Source organism: Eumetopias jubatus, unplaced genomic scaffold, assembly GCF_037043125.1.
Source record: "Eumetopias jubatus isolate StellerSeaLion01/CBP00866 unplaced genomic scaffold, mEumJub1_p1.0 scaffold_5, whole genome shotgun sequence".
NCBI classification, from domain to species: Eukaryota; Metazoa; Chordata; class Mammalia; order Carnivora; family Otariidae; genus Eumetopias; species Eumetopias jubatus.
In genome coordinates, this window is record NW_028274811.1 from 1,840,302 (window position 1) to 1,860,726 (window position 20,425).

Consider the following 20,425-nt stretch of genomic DNA (forward strand, 5'->3'; position numbering starts at 1 on the left):
TTGAGAAGGAGAAGGCACAAGAGCAGGGGGCGGGGAGCAGAGGGAGAGAGACAAGCAACAAGCAGACTCCCCGCTGAGCATGGAGCCCAACAAGACCCCAGGACCCGAGCTGAAGTCAGATGCTTAACCAACTGAGCCATCCAGGTGCTCCTGGGATCTTCATCTTTGTGCCCAGCTCTCTCTCCTGTGCTCTAGACTCACATATTCGACTGTAACCAGGAATCTCCACATGGATATCCTCCAAACCTGGCTCTTCCTCTCACGCTCCTTCCCTCAGTGCATGGCTCAATCCTTGTCCTCTGCTGACTCTACCTCCTAAATCAATCTCCAGTGAGATCCCTCTACACCACCACTACACCTCCCTCTTAGACGAATGCCTTATTTTATTAAAATAGATTACTAAAATAACTTCATGCTGATCTACTTCTATTCTCTGTTCTAACCCACCCTTTACGATGTTATCAAGTGATCTCTATAAAACACTTATCTGAACCACTTGAAATGCCTTATTCCCCCCCTTACTTACGGATGAAGTTCAAATTCCTTATTCTGGCACTAAGAGCCTGTTTGATCTGATCCCACTGAGCCTTTCCGCTTAATCCCCTGCCATTCCCGTGGGGCCCCAACTTACGGTGAACTTTCAGGACTGAGAATATACCTCTGGCCTGGTGATCTCCTACTAAGCTTTTAAGATGTAGCGCAAACTTCAACTCCTCTGTAGTATTTTTTCCCTGACCACTTACCCCACACCTAATCAAGTTCCTTATTCCATCCCTAGGGCTCTAACAAAGCGTTTTGTGTATTACTTACATTCCACGTTCAAGGTAAAGCATGGAGCCATACCATAAACACGCATCTCATGTTTCTCTGCATCTTGCCCCATCTGTGGAGGACAACAGCCTTGCCCTCTTCATCCTCAGCGCCAGCAACCTGTAGGTGCCCAATGACTGTTTCCAGATTAAGCCTCCCTCCTGCCCCATCACTCCCCTTCACGGTCACTCTACTGTTCTCTGGCCTCCTGCACATCCATCTTTCAGTTTCACGGGCTTTTCTGTGTCCAATAATGGATGCAGTACTAGTTCATGTAACCTTCACGACAGCCTGTGGGGTCCGTGCTGTACTATTACCCCAATTTCAAGATCAAGGCACTAAGGCTTAAAGCAATCAAAGCATTTGCAAAGTGAGCATGAAACCAGGATTTGAACACAGATTTATTTGATTCAAAGTCATTTCCCAAAGTCCAACTTATGCGACTCCATCAAATGTGCCTCTTTTTCATCTCAAAACTTCTTAGAGTCTTTATTTCTCTCTTCTCTGAGAGGAAAACATCTCTCCTTGCAAATGTTAACGGCTTTCAGCTGCACCTTCTTACTCCTTCTGGACCTGCCTCATCTGAGACTTTCCCCTTCAAATTATCCCCCTCCAGGGCACCTGGTTGGCTGAGTCAGTGCAACATGCCACTCTTGATCTTGAGGTCATGAGTTCAAGCCCCACACTGGGCATAGGGCTTACTTAAAAAGAAGAAAAAAATTCCCCTCTTCAGCTCAAAAATAACTTCAACATTGAGGTACTTGGGTGGCTCAATCAGTTAAGCTTCCGACTCTTGGTTTTGGCTCAGGTCATGATCTCAGGGTCATGGGATTGAGCCCCATGTCAGGCTTGGCGCTCAGCACAGTCGGCTTCCGATTCTCTCTCCTTCCCCCTTTGCCCCCGCCCCCCGCCAATTCTCACACACACTCTCTCAAATAAATAAAATCTTTTAAAATTTTTCATTTATAAACAAAATAACTTCAATGTTTTGTTCTAGAGCAGTGGTTTTCAATGAGAAGTTTTCCAGATCCAATTTTTGGCACAACACAATTTGGACTAGGCACACTTCAAGTGCTTAACAGCCCTCCATGGCTGGTGACTACTGTACTGGATGACACAGCTCTAGAAACGGGCCTTGAGTAAGTTCTCAGGACAGTACTAACACAAAAGGAAGCGCCCCTGAACCTGCTGGGCTTAGGCAACAGGCGCCTCTCTGCACACACGGCTCCTCACTCCTCCTCGCAGCCTGCCCTCCTGTGTCAGGAAAGCTGAACTTCAGCACGCCAGGCCCCCTGCGTCTCTGCACAGGTGGCTTCCTCACTGGAGGTACTCAACCTTGCCCCTCCTTTCTGTTTCTCCCAAACTCCTTCTCATGATCTTAATCCTTTTTTTTTTTTTCAAAGATTTTATTTATCTATTTGAGAGACAGCGAGAGTGAGAGGGCACACACAAGCAGGGGGAGCAGCAGGCAGAGGGAGAAGCAGAATCCTCGCCGAGCAGGGAGCCCGAGGCGGGACTCGATTCCAGGACCCCAAGATCACGACCTGAGCTGAAGGCAGACGCCTAACCAACTGAACCACCCAGGCACCCCTCATGATCTTATTCAATGTATTCTATAAAAAGTTACTGAGAGCTCAGTCAGCCACGGTCTGGGCCCTGGAATACAGCAAGGAACACAACAGACAACCCCCTTGCTCTCCTGGAACCTACACTCTAGTTGGCTTGTACTCCCAAGTAAATAAAGCATGGAAAGGGAGTTTGTGGGGCTTACCATTTAAAAAAGATATTCAGGAAAGGCCTTACACAGCATGGGAGGTTTGAGCCAAAGTTGGCAGGAGATGAGAGAGTGAGGCATAGCAACATCTCCAGAAGAGGGTCCAGGCTGAGGGGAGAGGGGCACAGAGGCCAAATGGAAGCGTGCCTGGGGGGATGGGGGAGCATGAAGAGATGGTGGGAGAGGGGACCTGGTGGAGGGAAGAGGGTGAAAGCAAGACAGGGCATGAGGGACGGGGGTGCCAGACTGCACAGGGTGTGCAGCCCTGGCTAAGGGTGGGCTTTTCCCTCGGGTGAGACGGAAAACTGAGCCAGGGAACAACTTCATCCCGACTGTGCACCGAGAGCAGACTGTAGGAGGGCTCGGGCAGACAGGGAAACCGATTAGGAGGCAATATTCTAGGTAAGAAAACCAACGGCTCAGACCCAGGTGGGAGCGGCAGAGGTGGTGAGAAGTGGCCAGTTCTGGGTGTGCAGGGAAGGCAGAGCTGGTGAAGTTAGCTGACAGAGCTTGGCCCAAGGGTCTCTTGGAGAAAAGTGTCCCTGGCAGGCGCCCTGGCTAGAGTGCAGTGAGTGAGGGCAGGTGGCAGCAGATGGGTCAGGCTCCTTGGCACAGTCCCGATGGGCTCTCAGGCTGGTGACAGGGAGAGGCCACAGGTCTATGGGGTTAAGGATGGAGGGAGGTGAAGTGGCTTTGCCAGGAGCACACGGAGCCTGTGGGCATTCCCCCTGCACTTAATAGCAGACAGCACATAGTACCCACATCTTGAAGTCTTCCCCAACTCCCAAAGGTGACTGAAGGGTCTGCCATTAGCTTTTTGTACCATCCTCGGGGTGGCACATAGGACACAGCACAGTGATGACTGGCCTCTTCATCAGTCTCTGTCAGCAACTAGGGCACAGCCACTCCCTCATTCACCTGTCTCTGCAGCACCAGATGGCACCTGACTCATCACCACCAGTGTTCAGTAAGCAGCTCTCCTGAATTCTGCCCGTTGGTTGTGACTGACTAGACTGCCAACCAAAAGAACAGTCGTGGTTGGCTAGGTCTTCTGGCAAAGGCTCATACCTGATTAAGAGAGGTAATCAGGAGCTCAAAAACAACAACACATAAACAAACATTTAAAAAGAAATCTCCTGGGGGCATCTGGCTGACTCAGTCAGAAGTCTTGATCTCAGGGTCGTGAGTTCGAGTTAGGTATATTACTTAAAAGAGTAAATATTAGGGGTGCCCGGGGTGGCTCAGTCAGTTAAGCATCCGACTCTTGATCAAGCTCAGGTCTTGATCTCAGAGTCATGAGTTGAAGCACCAGGTTTTACTTAAAAAATAATAATAATAATATTAATAAATTAATAAAGAAAAAGAAATCTCCTAAGCTAGCAAGAGCAACCATTTATTTTTTTTTTAAAGATTTTATTTATTCATTTGACAGAGAGCACGCAAGCAGGGGGAGCACCAGAGGGAGAAGCAGACTCCCCGCTGAGCAGGAGCCCGACGTGGGACTTGATCCCAGGACCCTGGGATCATGACCTGAGCCAAAGGCAGATGCTTAACCAGGCACCCCAAAAGCAACCATTTATGAAGCACCTATTCTGCGTCAGGCAGAGCAACTCTGCAAAGCAGATAGTGTTGTCACTGTTTCCCAGGGAAGGGAACCAAGGCTTGGAGATGGTGAGCAGAGCAAAGAGGAGGAGGATCAGTGGTAACTATAGCTCAGAAGCAATGCAGGGGTGTGTGTGTGCATGCGTGCGTGCGTGTGTGGACTCAAGTTGGGAGTGACAGCTGTTCACATCCTAACAACCCCTGAAGGCATAGTGGAGAACATCACGGGGTATGAGCTCCGAACATCCCCCGGACAATTCACAGCTCCCGGGGATGGCTGGCAGCCTGCCACACGAAAGGCTGGCATAGTACCCAGAACACATGTAAATTCTTAACTCTCTACATAACAACTTAGGCTGCACGCATGTAATCAATCCAACTTACAACACAGATTCTCAACTTTCTCGAATAAAAACTTGGAGGTGAAACAGACAACCTGAGGCAAGCTGAGGTGTAAACTATAAATGGATTGGTGCAACATTAACAGCGCACCTTAGGCAAAGCTCCAAAGGGGCTACAGCTCCAGACCTCTGCATATTTGGAGCTGGGGACTAGCTCCACATCTGATGCCCCCCCCCAACACCTCTGCAGCTGCCCTGGCAAGGTCACTAATGAGGCCCACGTGGCTAAATGCAACTTCCCAGCAGTTCCCGGCCTGGCAGGGGCTCTGTTCATCCGGGATCAGAAAATGGAATCTCAGAAATCAGAAACTCTTGATTCATCCCCCAATCGTCCAATTCCTCCATCAACCAATCACCCTATCCTGTTCGTTTTACCCTCTCCTTGGCCTTCTCTGTTCCCATGCCGTCACTTTCTAGCTCCTCCTAATCGTGTCTTGCCTAAACCGATAAAATAGCCCTTCTTTACTACCTACGCTCACCCCCACTCCATCCTCCACACCACTGCAAAGATTATCTGAGGCACAAATTTACTCAATGGTCCACTGTTATTTAAATCCTTTAACCGGCTCTCCACAGTACACAGAAAAGAATCAAGTGCAAGCTCCTTGCCATGGGATGTGCAATGGTTGATTCTGTGCATCAACATGACTGGACCACCGCGTGTCCAAATGTTTATTTGGCCAAACATTATTCTGGGTGTGTCTGTGTGGGTGCTTCTGGATGAAATTAACCTTTGAGTCAGTAGCTTGAGTAAAGCAGACTGCCCTGCCTGATTTGGGTGGGCCTCATTCAGTTAGTTGGGGCCTATGAGTACAACAAGATGAGTTAAGAGGGAACTCTTCCTGTCTGCTTGCCTTGAGCTGAGACATGAGGATTTTCCTGCCTCTGGACTAAACGGGAACCACTGGTTCTTTGTGGGGTCTCAAGCCTGCCAACATTTGGACTGGAACAATACCACTGGCTCTCTTGGGTCTCCAGCTTGCCAACTGCAGATCTTAGCACTTGCTAGCCTCCGTAACTGCACGAGCCAATTTATTATAATCAACCAACCAATCAATATCACACACACACACACACACACACACACACACACACACACACACACAGACAGACACAAGGGTTCTGTGTCTGTATGTAAGGCTTTTATGATTTGACATGCTTATTATGTCTCCAGGCTTATTACTCAACACATTCTTCTCCTATTTTTCTTTAGCAATGAACATTTTTGTTGTTGTGAAAGGTATCACACATATATGCGTACATTACGGTGCAAAGAACAGTAATAAAACAAACACCGTTTTCCAAGTGTTCAAGTTAAGAAACACTTTAGGCCTTGGCACTCAACGTGTGGTCCCAGGACCAATAGAACTGGCATCACCTGAAAGGTTAAAAATGGTGAATCTCGGTCACTGCCACCTCTGTCTTAGAAATCTGCATTTTAAAAGGATCTCCAAGTGATTCATATACACATTAAGCCACAGGAGCTCTCCTTATAAATCCCTGCACCCTCCCTCTTCACCCCACAAGAGAGAACAAATATCCTGATTTTGTGTTACTTGATTCTGTTGATAGTACCACCCTCACATAATCTATCCCCAAACAATATGCTGCCCTAGTCTCAAAAAACAAACAAACAAACAACAACAACAAAAGGGCAAGCACACACCAGCTGTGCAAGGAGAGGGCAGCACTGTCCCCGCTGGACAAAGGGTCCAGGAGGAGGTGAGGAGAACAGTCTCTGGGTCGTGGTCTGACTTCTCCTTTTGACAAGGCCCCTTCTGGGGAAGTTGCAAGCAAGGTCACGAGTGAGTCTTGGGAAACACGGGACTCTTTACACTTGGGCGCTTAGCAAGACTGAGGTGTGGACCAGGCATCGGACATGTGGCAGAAGTACGGCCAGAGGGAAGGGGCTGCCTCCCGTTCTCAGGGAAATGCTGAGAACTTCTATGGGGGATATGCGTGCCCTCAGCAGAGCATCAGGGGAGAGACCCTCGGGGGCACATGGTCAAGACAAGCCAAGTCCTGATGAGAATCTGGGCCAAGCCGTCCTGGGTGTTCTGTCCTTGGTTTAAGAGGAAGGCCCGATGCAAGTGTGGGGTCTTCGTGATGCCCGGCTGTCTCTGGGGTCACACTGCTGCAGGATGGCTCAGCTCCCTCCACATCTGCTGCAGAGCTGCCGTCCTGGGAGCGCTCCATCATCCTCCAAAGGAGTCCCTCCTCACTTTCTTCCATGTTGAGTCTTGTCTTTTCTGTACCTCATGTCTTACTCTTTCTTGACTTATCCGTTCAATTTGGTGGAGTACATCTCGCAGTAGCTCGAGAAAGGGTGTGTGGCAGTTAAATTTTTAAAAATGTTTATCTTTGAAAATGACTATCCTATACTCATTCTTGTATATTTTGACTAGGTCTAGAATTCTAGGTTGGTAACCATTTGCCTCCAGAATTCTGAAGGCACTGTACTAATGTCTTTTTGCTTCATATGTTGCTGCCATGAAGTCCAAAGCAATTCTGATTCTTGATATGTGACCTAGTACCCTACCTTGGAAACCTGTAGAATCTTTTCTTTAAACCTGATGTTCAGAAATTTTATGACTGGTATGGGTCTATTTTCTTCCCCAGTGCTGAGCATACAGCGTGCCCTTTGAATTTGGCAACTCATGTTCTTCAGATCTCAAGTTATTTTATTAATCACTTCCTACCTTGTTTTCTCTCTTCCTGTTATTTCTATTATTCAAATGTTGGACCTCCTACACTGCTTCTCTAATTTTATTTTCGATTTTCCATCTGTTTTGTCTTTTTTTCTTTACTTTTTGGGATAATTACTCCTATTTCATATGTATAGTTCACACAGATTCTTTTTTTTTTTTAAAGATTTATTTATTTATTTGAGAGAGCAAGAATGAGAGAGTACATGAGAGGGGGGAGGGTCAGAGGGAGAAGCAGGCTTTCCGCTGAGCAGGGAGCCCAATGTGGGACTCGATCCTGGGACTCCAGGATCATGACCTGAGCCAAAGGCAGTCCCCTAACCAATTGAGCCACCCAGGCGCCCCAAGTTCACATATTCTTAATATTTTAAAAATATTTCCAAGATTTTGCTTTCTGCATTTTTAAAAATTCTTGTTCCATAAATATAATACATCCTCTTAATCTTGCTCAATAGTATCTCATTGGCCAAAATAAGTCATATGTCCAAGCCCCAAATCAAAGGATGAAGAAGCATACTCTGTCTGCTATAAAGCTATGCCAAAGGTGTGGGTTTATAATATGACCTAAAGAGTGAAGAAAGGCCAAACATTTAACTGACCCCCCCACAACTAAGGGATATTACAGACTCCCATCAAGAATAGCAACTCATTTTAAAGATTATTTGGGAGAAAGAGAGAGTGCACACGAAAGGGGGAGAGAGAATCTCAAGCAGACTCCCTGCTGAGCATGGAGCCCCACTCCTGGGGCCGAAAGGAGTCCTGGAGAAGATGATATATGAGCAGAATTCTCAATGAGGAGGAGCTGCAGATGTTGAAAGATCCATGTGATGACACCAAGAGAATTTAGGCCATTTTCAAAGAACTGCATTCAAAGTATCTGGAGGACCTTGAGAGGGTGGCACACGGGCTTCATTCCCATGGCACCAGATGCCTTGCCAATGCCAAGTTGCTCCACTAGACCTGGTAACCCCGATGCTGCTCCAAATGTTTACCATGTGCCAAGTCTCTCCTGCTGCTCTGCTCTGCTCTGCCAGACACAACGGCTCTCCACTGACCTTAGGGCCTTGAGCACTTGAATGGCCGACATCTGGTCTGTGAGTTAGGATGCTTCAAATTCAGATACACCATAGAGTGGGTAGCTGGAGTTGTGGTATTTTCCATTTAAAGACATCAGTCTTCCATCCTCAAGTAATCAAACCAGCTCTTTAAAGGAATGATCCCCGAGAAAGCAGAGACTGGAGTAAGAAATATGAAGGTAATGCATGGTATTTGATGCAGGTAACAAAACTCACAACAAGGCTCCATGCTCTTTAACTCTCCCCCTTAGAATTCAGAAGTGAGGGGCACCTGGGTGGCTCAGTCGTTAAGCGTCTGCCTTCCGCTCAGGTCATGATCCCAGGGTCCTGGGTTCAAGCCCCGCATCGGGCTCCCTGCTCCGCGTGGAGCCTGCTTCTCCCTCTCCCACTCCCCCTGCTTGTGTTCCCTGTCTCACTGTGTCTCTATCAAATAAATAAATAAAATCTTTAAAAAAAAAAAAAGAATTCAGAAGTGAGATGGTAGTCATAGGGACGTATATCTGAAAAATAAAGCCAAACTTTTTCTGATAGAAAGCTGAGTCTGATGTGGCTGGTTAATTTGACAATAAAGATAGAATTTTGCCAGTTAGGGTGCATGGTGGACACTTTCCACACTTTTCAGATATTAAACAAGCTACAGTCACAGTTCGAAGGTTTTGATGAAAATATATTTAAAGCCAACAGAAGTATTTTATCAAAAACACTGTACTGACAAAACTGTATTGAAATGAACAGTATTTTGATTTGCCCAACCAATTTTGAGAATATTAGGTTAAACAAGGTTACCTCTAAGAAAAGAGAAACACGTGGGCGCCTGGGTGGCTCAGTTGGTTAAGCGACTGCCTTCGGCTCAGGTCATGATCCTGGAGTCCTTGGATCGAGTCCCGCATCGGGCTCCCTGCTCGGCGGGGAGCCTGCTTCTCCCTCTGACCCTCCCCCCATCTCATGTGCTTTCTCTCTCATTCTCTCCGTCTCTCAAATAAATAAATTAAAAAAAAAATCTTAAAAAAAAAAAAGAAAAGAGAAACACGTATAATCAATAATCAATTGATAAGATTTGATAAAGCCTTTTGTATATTACTCAGTAAACGAGTAAGTGAATGACTAGTGAGACGAATCCTTTCATAATCAGATGGTTTCTAATTTTTTTAAGTTTCAGTTAATTAACATACAGTGTAATAATAGTTTCATGTGCACAATGTAGTGATTCAACACTTCCGTACATCACCCAGCGCTCATCACAAGTGCTCTCTCCTTAATCCCGGATACCTAATTCACCCATCCTCCCACTCTCCCCCAACACCTTTCTCCCCCCCTCCACCCCGCCCTCTCGTAATCATCAGTTTGTTCTTTTTTCAAAGGTTTTTTTTTGTTTGTTTGTTTTTGTTTTTTATTCGACAGAGACAGACACTGCGAGAGAGGGAATACAAGCAGGGGGAGTAGGAGAGGGAGAAGCAGGCTTCAGGGAGCCCGATGCGGGGCTCGATCTCAGGACCCCGGGATCATCATGACCTGAGCCAAAGGCAGACGCTTAACGACTGAGCCCCCCAGGCGCCCCCAGTTTGTTCTTTAGAGTTAAGAGTCTGTTTCTTGATTTGTCCTTTTTCTCCTTTGCTTGTTTTGTTTCTTAAATTCCACATATGAGGGGCCTGGGTGGCTCAGTCATTAAGTGTCTGTCTTCGGCTCAGGTGATGATCCCAGGGTCCTGGGATCAAGTCCCGCATCGGGCTCCCTGCTTGGCAGGGAATCTGCTTCTCCTTCTCCCTCTGCCCCTTCCCCCACTCGTGCTCTCTCTCAAATAAATAAAGAAAATCTTTAAAAAACAAATTCTACATGAGTGAAATCATATGGTATTTGTCTTTCTCTGACTTATTTCACTTAGCATTATACTCTCTAGATCCAAGATAGCTTTCTAATTCATTGTTTTCAATAAAATTGAAAGAGTACCTAACCAATTCATGAGGTTAATTAGTAAATTAATTTTCGATGATAGATCACCATATGATTTTTGGCATACAGCTCAGGTTTCAAAACAAAAAGTAACAACGCTAGAACTAAATTTCTTCCTTTCTTTTGCATTAATGTGAATAAGAATTATTGGGGCTTACATTTATAAAAACAAAAAAACAGGAACAGAATTCAGAACTCTCATTTTATCAACAATATTCACCCATGGTTCCATGAACAAACTGAGGAGGGCAAAAGACTCATCCGTCTCACTAAGGGAGGCATTTCTTTTTTTTTTTAACATTTTATTTATTTATTTGAAAAAGAGAGAGAGACTTTGTGCAAGAGCAGGGGAGAGGGGCAGGAAGAGGGAAAGAATCCCAAATGGACTCAGCACTGAGTGCTTGGGGATCAATCTGAGATTATGACCTGAGCCGAAACCAGGAGTAGGACCCTCAACCGACTGAGCCACCCAGGCGCCCCTAAGAGAGACATTATTTCTTATAAACTTATGCTCTTTTTGCTTAATAATTTATAATGTATTTGTTGTTTCTTGTATACTAAATTACTATAACTCAACTTACTGAAATAAGAAATATGTAACACACAGAATCTTGTAAGTGCTACATATATTTTTCCTTTGTATAAATCAACCTTTCTTAAAAAAAGCAAAAATATCCATAGAGCTTTATGGTCAAAGTAAACTGAAAAGTTTTTAGTTTCAATTTTTATACCTTTTTTTGTCGCTGAAAAATTTGCTAGAATGATAAAGACTTTTAAAAAAAGCATACATTATGTTAGAATACAACTATGTGGGGCAAGTGTTAAAGAAATGCAAGTTGCAGGACGAAAAGGAAGGTCTTAAAATTTCTATGAAAGAAAAGCTTCTTTAAACGGCTGATGAATAAATAGCTGATGAAAGTGTATTACTAAGGTATTCAGATTCCACAAGCTACATTTTAAAAAGTGATGTAACCATCTTTATTTTTAAATGTTAATATTTATAATTCTCTGAAAGCTACATCCCCTGAAACTATAAATAGCATTTTCTGTCTTTTCTCTTAAAATAGCTGATTCATACTGAATATACGTAGCACTTGTAAGACTGTGTTACATACTTATTTCATATATTTCACTTAATAAATCAAGTTATGGTAAGTATACAGTTGATCAACACAACGAATGCATTATGATTTCTTTTTTTTAAATGTTTTATTTATTTATTCATGAGAGTCAGAGAGAGAGATAGAGAGAGAGGCATAGGCAGAGGGAGAAGCAGGCTCCCCACCTAGCAGGGAGCCCGATGCGGGACTCGATCCCAGGACCTTGGGATCATGACCTGAGCCGAAGGCAGACGCTTAACCATCTGAGCCACCCAGGCGCCCCTGCATTATGATTTCTAATTAGGTTAAAGATTTGGGCTGAAGTTTTATTTTTATTTATTTATTTATTTTTAAAGATTTTATTCATTCATTTGACAGAGAGAGAGGGAACACAAGCAGGGGGAGTGGGAGAGGGAGAAGCAGGCTTCCCGTGGAGCAGGGAGCCCGATGCAGGGCTCAATCCCAGGACCTCGGGATCATGACCTGAGCCTAAGGCAGACGCTTAACGACTGAGCCACCCAGGCGCCCCTGGGCTGAAGTTTTAGATGTCAACATAAAAATGTGTTGAGGGGGTTCACAGTGTTGCAAAATTACTTAGTCTAAACACCCAGTATCAAATATATGGCTTTTTAGGATATGACTCCTACCTTTCTAGCTTCTGGCACTTGAAACCCCAAATTCAAAGAACTAACTGTCATAATTTTGTGCTTTTGCTTAGTTTCCCAAAGGGATCAAAATCCTATTAGGTGTCCTCTCCCCATGCATATTAGTTGTATTTAAAGGTCTGGAAAACTCCTAATAAAGGAAACTGTTTAAATTTGTTTTTCCAACTCTACAACTCTTTTAATATTCTGTGAAGTTAACGTTCCATGGAACACCTTTTAGGCAAAGCATCTGGCAAAATCTTAAGACCTCGTTTAAAAGTCTTTAAAGCCTTCCAAACTTCACCTAAGAGGCATCCATTCTTTCCCCAGTATTTCCACAGGCTTTGTAGCCCTCAACACAGCTGTGCAATAACTAGCTTACCACCTATTCCCACTGAGGCTGCACGACATAGGTCCAATACCACCATGATTCCCGGCTCCTAGCAGGAGCTCAAATGGTTGAACAGACCAATGGAAAGCTGGAAGTGCAGGAAAGTAGTGAGCAATTCACAGGTTTCTACTTCGGACGACTGGACTAGGGAAAATACTTAGAAGGAATATAAGATTGGCAGGAAAAAGGGAGAGTCCATTTTGGATATGTGGTATATAAAAGTGGCAATGTCCAGTAGACAGCTGGAAATATGGATCTGAAACTTGGAAAAAGATCTGGATAATCTTATTATTACAGATAGTAGATGAAGCCATGAAACAGTAACATGACCCAGGAAAACATGACTGAGTGGAAAGAGTAGAGGACAGAGTAACCTGTGTAATACTAATATCTAAAAGGCACGCAAAGAAAGCCTCTCAAGCCAAAAAACTCGGAATTCCCCTCGATTCCCCCTCTCTCCTGCCCCTCCCCCGCATGTACTCCATCTGGCCCATCGCCAAGCCCTGTCACCTCTGCCTTGGGGAGCTATACAAAAGCCATCTCTTCCTCTCCGTCGCCACGGCTACCTCCAGCCCCAGTCTAGACCACCCCAAAAGCCTTAACTGAATCCACTCTGTGCACACCAACCCCAAGCATTCTCCACCTAGCACCAGAATGGCCTTTAAAACACAAGACATGCTGGGCGCCTGGGTGGCTCAGATGGTTGGGCGTCTGCCTTCAGCTCAGGTCATGATCCCAGGGTCCTGGGATCGAGTCCCGCATCAGGCTCCCTGCTCCTTGGGAGCCTGCTTCTCCCTCTGCTTCTCTCTCTATCTCTCTCTCTGTCTCTCATGAATAAATAAATAAAATCTTTAAAAAAAAATAAATAAAACATAAGACATGCTTCTGCTTAAAACCCTGCTAACTGTTTCCCAGGGCACTTGATCTGATCCTTCTTACCTACCTCTCCTACTAGCTGCTTACCTGCCATGCGGCTCCAGCCACACAGACCTCCTTTCTGTTCTGCAGGCAAGCTCAGAAGACTTTGTGCTGGTGGTTTTCTGTAACTGGAATGTTCTTTTCTGAGACTTTTAGCTGACTGATGACCTCCTGTCAATCAGGCCCAAAGAGCATCTTATCTAAAGCTACTACTGTGAGTCACCCAGTATCACATTACTCTTTTCATTTTTTCTTAGCATTATATTATAAAAATTAATTTTTAAAATTATCAATCTCTTTCTCCATGAAGGCAGAGTTTTAATTTGTCTTGTTCACTGCTGTATTCCTAGTGCCTAAAACTCCCTCTGGCCTACAGTAGGCACTCAAGTACTCATTGCATGAATTAGTAAGGAAAGCAGGAGACTGAGGAAAAAAAAACAGAAAGCTGGAAAGAGAATCAGAAGAGAGTAGAAGCTAAGAGAAGAGCCTTGAGAAGGAGGAAGTCAGAAAGAATGATGACTAAGAAGCCACTGAATTTGGCAATTCCATCTTTGGTGCCCTTTAAACGGGCAACTTCGGAAGAGTAGAAGAGGGAAAAGGCAGATTACAATGGGCTCATGAGTAAATGGGAAGTTCAAGGGGAAAGGGCAAAGGGAAGGAAAAAGATGGAATACTATTTTGAGGGTGAGAAAAGACAAAAGAAAGGAGAATAACTGCCTATGTTTTCAAGCTGAAGGGAAGGGCCCGGTGGGAAAGGGGATACTAAAGAAAAAAAAAGGAAAGAGTGCCAGGACAAGGTCCCGGATGTCACAGGAAGAAATGGGATCCTAAAGCCACATTAGTCATCTTTTCTCTAAAACTAACCCACATGATTACAGCACAATATCTGTTTTACGTTCAGAAATATCTACTCCCTGGAAGTAATTTGTTATCTGCATAATTCTAACACTGTTTGGTCCACAAAATCATTATTAAAATGCTGTACAAGTTTCTTAACTCTTAGAAGGCACACACTGGGGTGTCTGCAAGTAGAGAGCTGCGAGGTTTGCAAGTAGTGCTCTCATGTAGTTCAGAGGACAAAGGTTTTATGAGAGAGAGAGATGGCTGGCTGGATGTGGACAGGAGAGAAAGAGCGTGTGGACAAATGATAAAGCAAATGGGACACAATGGTGATATGGGCAGAACCTAAGTGAAGGATGTACAGATGTTCTTTGTACTATTTGTGTAGCTTTTCTCTAAGTTTTAAATTATGTACAAATAAAAAATTAAAAAGAGAGAGAGAGAAAGGGAAAGTTTTCACACTTAAACTAAGCAGGGAATGCAACTTCCACGAATGGTTGGCAGGCAACTGTCATATTTCTCCATAGGCTTTCACAGCTACTAAAGGAATAAGGAGCAAAAGCATAACAATGGTGGATAAAGGGATGAGGCATAAACCTTTATGGCATTTTACTAAAAGAAAAGGCTCAAGCTATTGCATAAGACTATTTTCATTACAGAATGAATGCTTGTATAAAGTGGTTGGGTAATTCTCTATAATCTTGCATTCCTAACAAAAAGTCAATCTTTTTTTTTTTTAAGATTTTATTTATTTATTTATCAGAGAAAGAGAGCACAAGCAGGGGGAGCGGCAGGCAGAGGGAGAAAATGGATCCCCGCTGAGCAGGAAGCCCGATGCGGCAGTCGATCCCAGGACCCGGGGATCATGACCTGAGCGAAAGGCAGGTGCTTAACCGACTGAGCCACCCAGGCATCCCAAAAGAAGTCAATCTTAACTGTCATTAGAAAACAATCCTGGGGGCACCTGGGTGGTTCATTCAGTCAGTTGAGCGTCTGACTCGATTTCAGCTCAGGTCATGATCTCAGGGTCCTGGTATCAGACCCTGCCCTGGGCTCTGCAGCTGGCAGAGTCTGCTTGGGAATTCTCTCTCTCTCTCTTCCTCTGTCCTTCCCCCTGCTTGCTTTCTCTCTCTCAAATAAATAAATCTTAAAAAAAAAACAACAACAACAAACAATCTGGTTTTTAATACACATACAGTATTAAAAAAACCCAATAAGGTCATTCCTTGACAATTAGAATAGAAAAAAGTCTGAGGCACTGTTTCTTACCCATCTTCAACAGAATAAGCAGATAGAGGTTAAAACTGCTGGTGGTGGGACATCCCGAGAAAGGAAAAAACCTGAAGGTGAACTCTATTGTAAATCTGATCCCTTTTCAGTTTTACAAATGGTTTGCTGATGAAACAGCAAATTTGGGGGGAAAAAAGTACTAATAATATTCCCTATGTAAGGGATATTAATTAGATCAAGTACATATATAGAACTGTCCAAAATAACAGTGACTAAGAGGCACCTTCTCTCCATTTCTCTGTGCAAAGCTGTGCTCCCTCTCCAAGTCAAAGTCCTATCCAGGCAAGGACGCTCTCCTCTCTGAACTAAATAAGCCATTAAAATGGAAAACACCACTGTTTTCTTAGTTAACACTGATCTGTTACTACGACCCCATTCCAAGGCCAAAGAGCTCAGCCAGAATCAGTTGTAGACTGAAGTGAAAAGGGTCCCCCTTCCTAGGAGGGAGGCGGAAGAGCACTTCCACTCTGAAGTTTAAACTCATGAAATCCATGGGTCAAAGTTTAATGTGATAAGACATCAACATAACATGGCTCATCTGATCAGGCTCTAACACCCAAAGGAATGACAGATAAGCCAGATTCAAGTTCTTTTTTTTTTTTTTTTAAAGATTTTATTTATTTATTTGAGAAAGAGAGAGAATGAGAGAAAGCATGAGAGGGAAGAGGGTCAGAGGGAGAAGCAGACTCCCTGCTGAGCAGGAAGCCCGATGCGGGACTCGATCCCGGGACTCCAGGATCATGACCTGAGCCGAAGGCAGTCGCTCAACCAACTGAGCCACCCAGGCACCCCAGATTCAAGTTCTAACACACTCAGAATTAATTTCTCTTCAAACAGCGTGCCTCATTTCTTTCCAGTAAATCAGGACTAAAAATAACATAGAGGGTCTAAGCTCTTACTCTCTTTAAACAAACTGAATCACTACTCATAATACCTTCTACAGGGTATTCAAGGCAACTATTTGAGTATAAAACTAGGATTTATGAGCTTTCATTGTTTACTTAAATTGGCATGACCACCCACTACTCTTAAAGGCTTTCCTTAAAACAAGAGTTGTAAGTAAAGGTGGCTCATGAAATTAAGCCATTTTACTTTCGAGGTTAGTGTGGAAGAGGATAGATGACTGAGTAAAGTACTACAGAGTTTAATATCAATCACTCAACAAACATGTGCTGAGGGCCTACGATGTACACAGGACTGAGCCAAACTCCTCCTTGCCTCCCAGGGCTTACAGTCTAGTTGGCAAGCCATGACTTAAAGCAGTACCACTATGTGCTAAAAATAAACAGCACAGACCATACCTTTTCTAAACGTTTTCACAAAGAAGACTCTGATTGTGGGCTAGGGTGGTCAGAAACCAGCTTTAAAGAAGAGGAAGACAAGCTGAAGGATGATGGCAGGATTCTGAAAGGGGAGAAGGGTCCTTATGAAATATTTTCACACCCGCACTCATTGGAGTCTTATAAGAACCTTGGAGGATAAGCAGCTAAACGACCTTCACAGTTCACGGATGGAAAAAGTGAGGTTCAGAAGGCTGGACTAGCCCATACGATTAGTAATGAAATGTCCAGCAGCCCAGTGTAGGAGAGAATGAGGAAAAGAATTCAACCAGAGCACAGGACCTGTGGGGGCAGAGCATTTGAGACCAAGAAAGACTGAAGACTAGTTAGGGAAGCGTACAGCAATAGCCTAGGTGAGAGGTAATAAAGGCACAAATTTAAAAAAACACACAGAACAAACTAGACTGGTAACACTTGTTTTAAACCTTAAATCACCATGAAAACAACAACAACAAAAATCTTATTATCTTCCTTCTATAAATCAGTTCCAGGGAAGTAAACCGCTAACCGACAAATTCTCTAACATCATCACAGATTTCAAAGAGGCTTAAAAATTTAAAACGGGAATCGTCAACAATATTGCTGGAATCACAAGTTCACACATTTCTGGGCTGCCTAAACAAGCAACACTTTCTCTGCAACTCAATGAGCAGTATTATGCCTTTTACTACGATTTCTCAAGATCTTTGGATTTTTCCGTTCAGAACAGTTTTGCGGATCGACTTATTTCCATATGTAAGCCCGGACTCTTCAAAGAGCAAGGACCTTATAAATATTCGCAGAACAAATGAGGCCACTATCAGAGGTAACTCTATGCCAGTCTGTTCCCCAAAAAAGTTATGAAAAACCTGGAATCGAACCTGGAAGAACTACCTTTCAGCCACCGTTCCCCAGCCTCCCCAGCCTCCCCAGCCGGGGCCTTAACGTAAGTAAGGTCCTCACAGTCATGTTCTCCCAAAGTAAATGCCACAGTGCCATTTCCCGCAGATGACAACCGCTCAGTCCCTGCCATGTCAGCCTCCCCCCCCCCCGCCCCCGCCCCGAGCCAGACCCGAGGAGTTGCGGGCACCGGGGAAGCCTCAAGGCGGCCGGGCGGCGTCAGGAGCAGCGTCTCGCGGACAGGGGGCTGCTCCCCACGCCCTACTCACCGCGACGGGGCGGCCGTGCTCGGGGCCGTCGGCGGCGTCCAGGCGCGGGGCCGAGGCCGGCGCTGCGGACGCCGGGGCGGCGGCGGGCGCCGGGGCCGGGGCCGGGGCGGCGGCCGGGGCCGGGGCGGGCGGCTGCCGGTGCTTGCCGGCGCGCTTGGCTTTGGCCTGGATGCAGCGCTGGTGCAGGGCGAAGGTGTGCTGGCGCTCGAGCTCCAGGCGCTCAGGCGACACGGCCTCGTAGCGGGCCTCGCAGGTGCTGTGGTGGCGCCGGCACAGCTCGATGCGCCGGCGGAGGCGCTCCATGACCGCGCTGTGCCGCGGCAGCGCGAACTCCGCCATGGGGCAGGTGGGCAGCACCATGGGCCGCGGGCTGCACGGGCCGGGCCCGGGGCGGGCCTCTCGGGGCCGACTGGCACTGCGGGCTCCGCTCCCCGCCGGCGGCCCGGCCGCCTTACGGCCGCGCCATGGCCCCGCGGGCTGCGGAGCGGGCTCGCGCGCAGCGGCGGCTCTTCCTCGGGCCCCGCTCGGCCCGACTCGGGCCGGCGCTCGCTGCCCACCTCAGGCCTCGGCCTGTCCCCGCCGCCCCGGCCCCATTGTTTTCCGCGCCGCCGCCGCCGCCATCTTAAAATTGTTTTCAGGGCTCTCGGAAGAGGGCGGGGCCCCGGCGGGCGACCCCGGCGTCACGGATGATGAGCAGGCACTGCGGCCAATCAGAGCAGGAAGAGCGGGCCGCCCGAGGGGCGGGGGCGAGCACGCAGGAGGCGCGCGGGGGCTCCCAAGCGGAGTTTAAAAGGAACTCTCAAGTAAGGGGCGGAGGGAAGTCCCTGGGCGGGCCTCAGTGCAGGGCACTGGGCCAAGTATGACCGACAGGAGCCGGTCCCAAAGGCCACCCCTCGCCGGTAGGCCCTTCCGCGCCCGCGGAGGGAAGGGGCAGTCCGCGCCGCGGAGCGTTTAACTGCCCGACCCAGACGGCCGCCTGGCACTACGGCGCTTCACCGTTTTCTCCCCCTGCAGCCTTTTTGAGTTGTTTTCATAAACTCCAAAGTAGTCACGCTTTTTCAGTGTCAGCTGTTTTTCGACCGCATTCCTTACATCCGGCCTCCTAATTGGTCGGAATTGTCCACGAGTGAGCTGGAAGACTGGAAGAGGCTTCCTCTTGCACCATTCTGAATCACTGGGCTCAGTTTCCACTTAATGTAAAAGTTTCAACAAGTTTCATAAGTACTTAAAAACAAAGCCCCAGCAGATGTGAAGAGGGTGTGAAGAAGAGTCTAGTTCCGTTAGTGGGGACCAGAACTATAAAGGATGAGGTTTTAGCCAAAAAAACAGGGAGCCTGGCCTGCCATTTAAGGATGGTGGCTTAGGTTAAACTGAGTCACACAACAAAACCCAACCAGAGACAATTACGTTTAGTATTACAACCGGTAGGCATAGGGGGTGGGAGACTGGGGGAAAAACAGGAGCAGTGACTCAGTGCTGAAACTAGGTAACCTAAGCTTACTTTGGCCCAAGAGATACGAGAAACAGTCATGGGCACCCTAATTGCTAAAAAGTTAAACAGGAGGTGCCAGGACCACCAACACCTCAAACATTTATTACATTAACATTTTACTAGGGCCCACAAAAATATTTTAAAATCAGAAGGGAAAAAAATGAGTTATTCAAGTATTATTTTTATACAAATGCAGTAAAAAATAAATACAAGTGGCCCAAGGCAAAAGTGTCTAGAGCTCATGAAGGCCACATCAATAGTTTTTTTTCCAAGTCTTCAAACATATGTATTTTACATTAGAATTAAGTTATTTTCTAATAGGGGAGATAATAGTGGAGTACTACACTCTGTGTACTTCTCTTCCAGTAAGCAATCCAAAAGCCTATAGCACATATTTAAGAAGTTTTGGTCTAACTTTCAAAAACATCCTTGAAATACTTAAGAATATGTAAAAGATGGGAGTCTGATTCTGAACATTCTCTAATAAAAATTTAAAAGTTCAATGGCTCCCATACATCTTAAAGAATATTATCATAAAACCTTTTTTTTTTTTAAAGAGGGGGTGGCCTGAGTGGCTCAGTTAAGCGTCTGCCTTCTGCTCAGGTCATGATCCCAGGGTCCTGGGATGGAGCCCCATGTCTGGCTCCTTGCTTGCTTCTCCCTCTCCCTCTGCTGCTCCCCCTGCTTGTGCTCTGTCAAATAAATAAATAAAATCTTAAAAAAAATTATCTACAAATTACTGCCTCCCCCCCCTTCTGAGCTGCTATCCCTATTATACAACAGAAACTGCTGACCCCCAGTCCAGCAGAAAAAGGCGGCAGAATCTACACTGAATTGACTGGATCAAATCCACACGAGGACATGAAGTAATACTCAACCATTCACGTTTTCTGCAGTAAAACACTTGAACTGAAAGTTACCATGAAGAAGTTCAGTCAAAAGCA

General features: G+C 45.9%; 1 protein-coding gene across 1 annotated transcript in view; it reads right to left on the reverse strand.

Moving 5' to 3' along the window:
- The window catches only part of MAML1 (mastermind like transcriptional coactivator 1), a 39,571-nt gene extending 20,951 nt beyond the window's left edge, over window positions 1-18,620 (reverse strand). Inside the window, exon 1 of the mRNA XM_028096469.2 lies at window positions 17,990-18,620. Within this exon, the coding sequence (XP_027952270.1) occupies window positions 17,990-18,349 (360 nt within the window). The 5' untranslated portion in view covers window positions 18,350-18,620. The remainder of the gene's footprint in view (window positions 1-17,989) is intronic.
- Window positions 18,621-20,425: the final 1,805 nt, after the last annotated feature.